Source organism: Penaeus monodon, unplaced genomic scaffold (genome assembly GCF_015228065.2).
Source record: "Penaeus monodon isolate SGIC_2016 unplaced genomic scaffold, NSTDA_Pmon_1 PmonScaffold_400, whole genome shotgun sequence".
NCBI lineage: Eukaryota > Metazoa > Arthropoda > Malacostraca > Decapoda > Penaeidae > Penaeus > Penaeus monodon.
Window position 1 is genome coordinate 48,861 of NW_023658780.1, and position 6,592 is coordinate 55,452.

The window sequence follows — 6,592 nt, forward strand, 5'->3', positions numbered from 1 at the left end:
TCTCTCGAGTTTTTTTCCCATTTTTTTCACTTCGACTTGTCTGTCCATTTACAATACACGACTACTTCGCACTGCATATGCCCTATATAGTCCCAAACCTTAATAGACATATACATACATGCATCTTTTAACTATTATCCATGGCATTTAATAAGTATAACTGCAAAGTCTGTATTTCCCCACAACAGTTGACAACTAACTTGTAAAATTGCATTGTATTCCTGAAGATTTGCGATTTGCTCTTTGAGGCCTTCCTTCTCGGCTTCATGGTCCTCGCCTCACTCTCACACCTCGCTGATCCCAATTGCACTTCCCTTCACCTGTCCTAAACGGTCAACTTGGTTAGGATGATTGCGAACAGAATCCAGGACTTGATTTGCATCTGCTTGTGTCATTTTTTCTTTCCCCTCTGTGTCTCTTACACGTACCTGCATTATTTTGATTTCCTTTTCCTTTCCTGAGGTCCTTCTTCAACTCTCCCATTTCCTTCTGCAGGGGGGTTTACCTCTGCCACCTTCGAGTCATACATCTTCAACTCTTCCTGTTCCTCGAGTTGTCCCGCAGAGAAAAAAGTCTCAGGAAAGTGACGTCCCTTTCATTTTTTCAATTAGCTCCCCATTCCGTGTTCTCTTTGACTTCCCCAATTCACAGTTACCTCTCTCTTTTTTTTCTCTCCTCCCCTCCGTTCTTCATTCTCTTCTCTCCCTCTCTGTTCCCCCTACACTTACCTGCATTAATTTTATTTCTTTTTCCTTTTCCTGCAGGTCCTTCTTGAGCTCTCCGTTTTCCTTCTGCAGGTTGGCTGCCTCCGCCTCCTTCGAGTCATACTTCTTCTTCATCTCCTGCTGCTCCTCAAGTTTGTCCTGGAAGGGAGAACAGTCTCAGGAATGTCTCTTCACATTTCTCTACTTAGCTCCCCCTCCCATGTTCTCTCTGGCTTCCGTATGACGGTCACCTTTCTGTGTGTTGTGTGGTGCAGTGGTAGCGGTCTCGTCTGGTACTCTATCTGACCCACGTTCAGTTCCCCACACCGCCAGTGGATGGCAACCCTGGCCATTCCTTGCACACACAGGGTGAAATGGACAGCCTGTCACAATAGGAGTAACCATTGTAATAGATGGAATAAAACACTAACTATTTTTCTCTTTTCACTCTCCTCTTCCTCCCTTCTTTTTTCTTTCCTTTTCTTCCCTATTCCTTTCTCTCCTCTCTTCACACCTTTTCTCTGTCTCTTGCACGTACCTGCAGTAATTTGATTTTGTTTTCCTTTTCCTGAAGGTCCTTCTTGATCTTTTCGTTTTCCCTCAGCAGGTTGGCTGCCTCTGCCTCCTTCGAATCGTGCTTCTTCTTCATCTCCTCCGTCACCTTTTCAGGATTGTCCTGCAAGAGAAAAGTCTAAGGAATGCGTTGAGAAAATTGCTTTGGCGCTGCAGCAAAAGCGGAACCTGATAAGAGCAACTGGGGCACAAAGCATGGCCTTACCCTATACGCCAGCAGGGCTTCCTTCACATCCTTATGACATGCTAAGTCTATGGGAGTTTGGCCTGAGGGAGGAAGAAGATTTTATTAAGCGTCGTGTTCATGGGTAATGGGAATGAGGGTGAAAATGGAAGTGAAAGTGAGGATGGGAATTAGGGTAAGGAGGAAGTAGAGCAGAGGAGAGAACGAAGAAGGAAGAAAGAATAATGGAAAAAGAAGAGAATAGCAGTGAACGGGAAAGAAAGGAGACAGGAAGAGCAAAGTAAGGAGGATAGGTAGAGAGTAAAGATAGAAATAAACATAAAGGAAGAGTAAGAGGGAGGAAAATTGAATAAAGGAGGAAGAGCAGAGAGAGAGAAAGATAGGTTGGGAGAAAACAGGCGAAGGAAAGAGAAAGAAGAGCAGAAGGGAAAGAGCGAGAAAAGGAGAAAAGAGAGGAGGACAAAAGGAGAAAAGAATTCAGAAGAGGAAAGAGAAAGAAATTAGAGAAAAAACGAGAGAAGAAGAGATATTGAGAAAAAGGACAGAGAAAATGAGATCGGGGATTGGAGGAGAGAATAGAAAAGAAAACAGAGGAAGATTTTTTTAAAAGGAGAAGGGAAGAAATGAGAGATACACAGAATAGAGGATGAGACGGAGAGAGAGGAAAGGATAGAGAGTGGAAATGAGAAAAATGATGACAGGAAACGAAAAAAGAGAAGAAAAAAGGAAGTGGAGGGGAGGAGAAACTGGGAAAAGGAAGAGAGAAATATAGGAGATAGAGAAGAAGGGGGATGAAGTGAACTAGAGGAGGGAATCAGGGAGGAGAGTAGAGAGAGAGAGAAAGAAACGAGAAGAGTAGACAAAAGAGGAGAGAGAAAGGAAGGGAGAGTTTTGGAAGAAGGGAAGAAAGGAGAAGAGAGAGAAATGGAGGTTAGAAAAGAAGGAGAAAGACAATGAATGTAACAGTAATAATAATGCATAGAAATGCATAGTGAAAAAGGAACAAAGCGAAAAGAAGGAAAATAGCATAAATAAACTGATAACAAAATGATTATGGAAATATATGACAGCTGGAACCATTACTCTACTGACATTAATATCATGAGAAACTTTGATTATAATGATAGTGATAAAAGTAATAATATTATATCCAAAAATAATGATAAACACCAAACACAATTACTATGTTGGGTGCGAATAATCAACTAAATGAATGTAGTAATAATGTTTACGAATGCACAATGAAAATTCAGTAAAACGAAATGAATGACATTGACATAAATAAACTACATTACTAATGTCAATATAATTTTTTTTTATGGTAATAACATTTACAATAATAATAATGACATTTTTACCCAAAAATAATGACAGTCACATGATAACAAAGATTAGCACAGCAACAATGGTGAGAATAAAGTAAGAATAAGAATAAGTTAAAGAACAAGAAAAACAATAAGAGTGGAATGTTTGCAAGAAATGGAAGATCGAATGCTTCTTGGAAACGAGTGAGTGAAATGATCAGAGAATCTGCTACAGAAATAAAAAAAAACATCTAAACAGAAAGGAGAACAGCAGGAATTTTAAGCAACTGAACACACAACAAAAAACAAACAAACAAACAAAAAGATTAGCTGAGGAGAAGGAGTGCACAGACGCAAAAGAAACGTGTTTTGATAAGGAATGCGAAGAATTTAGCCATTAGAATTTGAATTGATAAATAAATAATATGTGATGCTATATCCTCTCTCTTTCTCTCTCTCTTCTCTCTCTCTCTCTCTCTCTCTCTCTCTCTCTCTCTCTCTCTCTCTCTCTCTCTCCCACCTCTCTCTCTCTCCCCTCCTCTCTCTCACTCTCCCCCCTCTCTCTCTCTCTCCTTCTCCCTCCCTCTCTCTTCCTTCCTCCACCCCTCCTCTCTCTCTCTCTCTCTCTCTTTCTTTCTTTCTCTCTCTCTCTCTCTCTCATCTCTCTCTCTCTCTCTCTCACTCTCTCTCTCCCTCTCTCTCTCCTCTTTTCCCACTCTCTCTCCACTCTCTCTCTCTCTCTCTCTCTCTCTCTCTCCTCTCTCTCTCTCTCTCTCTCTCCTCTCTCCTCTCTCCCTCTCTCTCTCCATCTCTCTCTCTCCATCTCTCTCTCTCTCTCCCAAAACTCTCCCCTCCTCTCCCATCCTCTCCCCCCCATCTCTTTTTCCCCCTCTCCCCTCTCTCTCCTCCTATCCTCTCTCTCTCTCTCTCATCTCTCCCCCTCTCTTACTATCCCAGCTTCTCCTCCTGTCTCTTTCCCCTCCTTTTCTCTCTTTTCCCCTCACTCCTCTCCCCCCCTCCCCTCTCCCCCTCTCTCTCTCCTCTCTCTCTCTCCCTTTCCCCCTTCACCCCCTCTCTAATCCTCCCATCCCTCTCTCCCTCCTCTCTCTCTCTTTTTTCATTTCTTTTCCCTCTTCCCCTTACCCCTTTCCGCTCCTCCCTCCCTCCTCCCCATCCTTCCATCTCTTTCTCCCTCTCTCTCCTCTCCCCCGGGCGGTCTCTCCTTTTAAAAATTTTTCCCAAAGGTTTCCCCCGGCCTTTCCTTTTTTGGGGCCCCCTCTTTTTCCCCCTCTCCCTTACCTCTGCTTTCCCTATACAGGTAGGGAAGAAAAAGGGAGGAAAGGAAAAGGGGGGGGGTAGAAAGATAGCGAGAGAGAAAAAAAAAGGAATGGAGAGAAAAACCCGAAGAAACAGAAACGGCAAAAAGGGGAAATGAGAGTGAAAAGATGAAAAAAATTAGAAAAAATAGAAGGGGGGGAAAAGGAGAGGGGGTGCCGTAGAAAAAAAGGGAAAAGAGGCTGAAAGAGGGAAAGGGAGGAAAGGAGAGAGAAAAGGAAAAGGAAAAAGAAGAGGGAAAAAATAAAAGGGAGAAGGGATTATGGTGGGAAAAAGGAGGGGGAAAGAAAAGGGGGAAAGAGTTTGGGAAGAGAAGGGGAGGAGGGGAGAGAGAAAGAGAGAAAAGAGAGAGGGAGGAAAAGTAAGAGAGAGAGAGAGAGGGGAAAAGAGGAGAAATTATAACTTTTGTTTGTTTAGAACTTTTCATAAACTAAAAAAACAAAAATACTGATTAAAAAATAATAAACATTATAGATAAAAATGACAGAAAAAAAAAGAAACGTCGAAACCCCTCCCCCTTACTAAATCCATTCCCCCGGCGTTTTGGGGGCGGGCCCCCCCCCCCACGAGGGCGTCCCCTACAGCCTTATGACCCCCAGAGGCAGCCTCGTGCAGGGGAGTCCTATGGTCTGAGGGAGGAAGAAGCTTGTATTAAGCGTCGTGTTGATGGGTGAGGGGGAGGAGGGTGGTGGAAAGAGGGAAAGAAGGAAAGAGTGAAGGGAGGAGAGAAGACAGAGGAAAAGCAAATAGAGGAAAGAGAAAAACGAGAAAAAGGAGACAGAGGAAAGAGCGAAGAGAGGAGAGAGAGTGGGTTGTGTGGCATGGTTGGTTTAGCACTGGCCTCCGGTTTCATACCCGGAGTGACCTAGGTTCGTGTCCTTGTCTGGGAGGGTTGTTATTTATCGATATCAATGCGGCATTGCATTATTCCATCTTTCAGTATAGATAATAATGACAGTAATAAAAGAAACGTGGATCCCGTCGCCTTACCTCTCCTGTCTCTGGCGTTGGGGTCGCCCCCTCCCGCCACGAGGACGTCCACCACTGCCTTATGACCCCCAGAGGCAGCCAAGTGCAGGGGAGTTGAGTCTGAGGGAGGAAGAAGCTTGTATTAAGTGTTGTGTTAATGGATGATGAGAAGGAGGGTGGAAATGGAGGTGAAGGTGAGGACGTGAATTCGGCTAATGGGCACGAAAGGAAAACAAAGATAAAGGAAGAGGGAATATAAAAAAAGGAAGAGAAAATATAAAAGAAGAGTGAAGAATAAAAAGAAAGGAAGAGAAAGGATAAAAGAATAGGGAAGAATAAAAAGAAAAGAAGGGATAAAGAGAGAATATCACTGAGGAGGAAAAGGAGAAAGAGAAAAAAGCAAAAGGAGGAAAGAAGACAGAGGAAAGAGCGAAGGGAGGAAAGAGAGAAAGGAGGAAAAGGAGACAAAGGAAAGAGTGAAGAGAGGAAAGAGAGAAAGGAGGAAAGACTAAAGGGAGGAACGAGCAAAAGGAGGAAAGAGTGACGGGAGGAAAAAGAGACAGAGGAAAATACGAGGGAGGAAAAAGAGACGGGAAAGAGTGAAGGAAGGAAAAGGAGACAGAGGAAAGACTGTAGGGGTGAAAAGGAGACAGGAAAGAGCAAAAGGAGGAAAGAGAGAAGGGAGAAAAGATCGAAAGAAGGAAAGAGTGAAAGGGGAAAGGGCGAATGGAGGAAAAAGAAACAGAGGAAAGAGAAAAGGGAGAAAAAGGAGACAGAGGATAGAGTGAAGGGAGGAAGGAGCGAAAGGAGGAAAGAGCGAAGGGAGGAGAAAGAGGCAAATTAATGAGAGAAGGGAGGAAGAGGAGACAGAGGAAAGACCATAAGGAGGAAAGGGTGAAGGGAGGAGAGAGCAAAAGGAAAAGCGAGGAAAGAAGATAGAGGAAAGAGCAAAGAAAAGAAAAGAGCAAAGGGAGGAAAGAGCGAAGGGATGAGAAAAAGAGGAAAGAGGGAATGGAGGAAAAGGAGACAGCGGAAAGAGGGAAGGGAAGAAAGAGCGAAAGGATGAAAGAAGATAGAGCAAAGAGGAAAGGGAGGAAAAGGAGACAGAGGAAAGAGCAAAGGGAAAAAAGAGCGAAAGAAGGAAAGGGTAAAGAGAGCAAAGAGCGAAAAGAGGAAAGAGTGAAGAGAGGAAGGTGCGAAGGGAAGAAAGAGCAAAGAGAGAGAAAAGAGACAGAGAAAAGAGCTAAGGGAGGAAAGAAAACAAAGGAAAGAGTGAAGGGAAGAGCGAAGGGAGGAAAAGGAGACAGAGGAAAGAACGAAAGGAGGAAAGAGTGAAATAAGGAAAGGAGACAGAGGATAGACCAAAAGGAGGAAAGAGTGAAGGGAGGAGAAGGAGACAGAGGAAAGAGCAAAGGGAGGAGGAAACAGAGGAAAGAGAGAAGGGACGAAAGAGCGAAAGGAGGAAAGAATGAAGGGAGGAGAGAGCGATGGGAGGAAACAGTGAAAGGAGGAAAGAGCAAAAG

At 43.8% G+C, this 6,592-nt stretch overlaps 1 protein-coding gene across 1 annotated transcript; it reads right to left on the reverse strand.

Annotated features, from left to right (window-relative positions):
• Positions 1-433: 433 nt before the first annotated feature.
• LOC119570810 (protein MNN4-like) lies at positions 434-5,407 on the reverse strand. The gene is made up of 5 exons (XM_037918409.1): positions 5,091-5,407; positions 1,483-1,544; positions 1,243-1,380; positions 729-863; positions 434-541 (listed from the first exon to the last, which is right to left on the reverse strand). Exons 3-5 carry the CDS (start codon positions 1,351-1,353, stop codon positions 434-436), a joined length of 354 nt encoding a protein of 117 aa, XP_037774337.1. The 5' UTR covers positions 1,354-1,380; positions 1,483-1,544; positions 5,091-5,407.
• Positions 5,408-6,592: the final 1,185 nt, after the last annotated feature.

What these genes read in the sequence shown, in the direction of transcription:
- LOC119570810 (XM_037918409.1), bottom strand. Translation starts at nt 1,353, where the DNA reads ATGAAGAAGAAGCACGATTCGAAGGAGGCAGAGGCAGCCAACCTGCTG. An exon ending in ACAAAATCAAATTACTGCAG is followed by an intron (nt 864 to 1,242) that starts GTACGTGCAAGA and finishes TCTCCCTTCCAG; the next exon opens with GACAAACTTGAGGAGCAGCA. An exon ending in AAGAAATAAAATTAATGCAG is followed by an intron (nt 542 to 728) that starts GTAAGTGTAGGG and finishes CTCGAGGAACAG; the next exon opens with GAAGAGTTGAAGATGTATGA.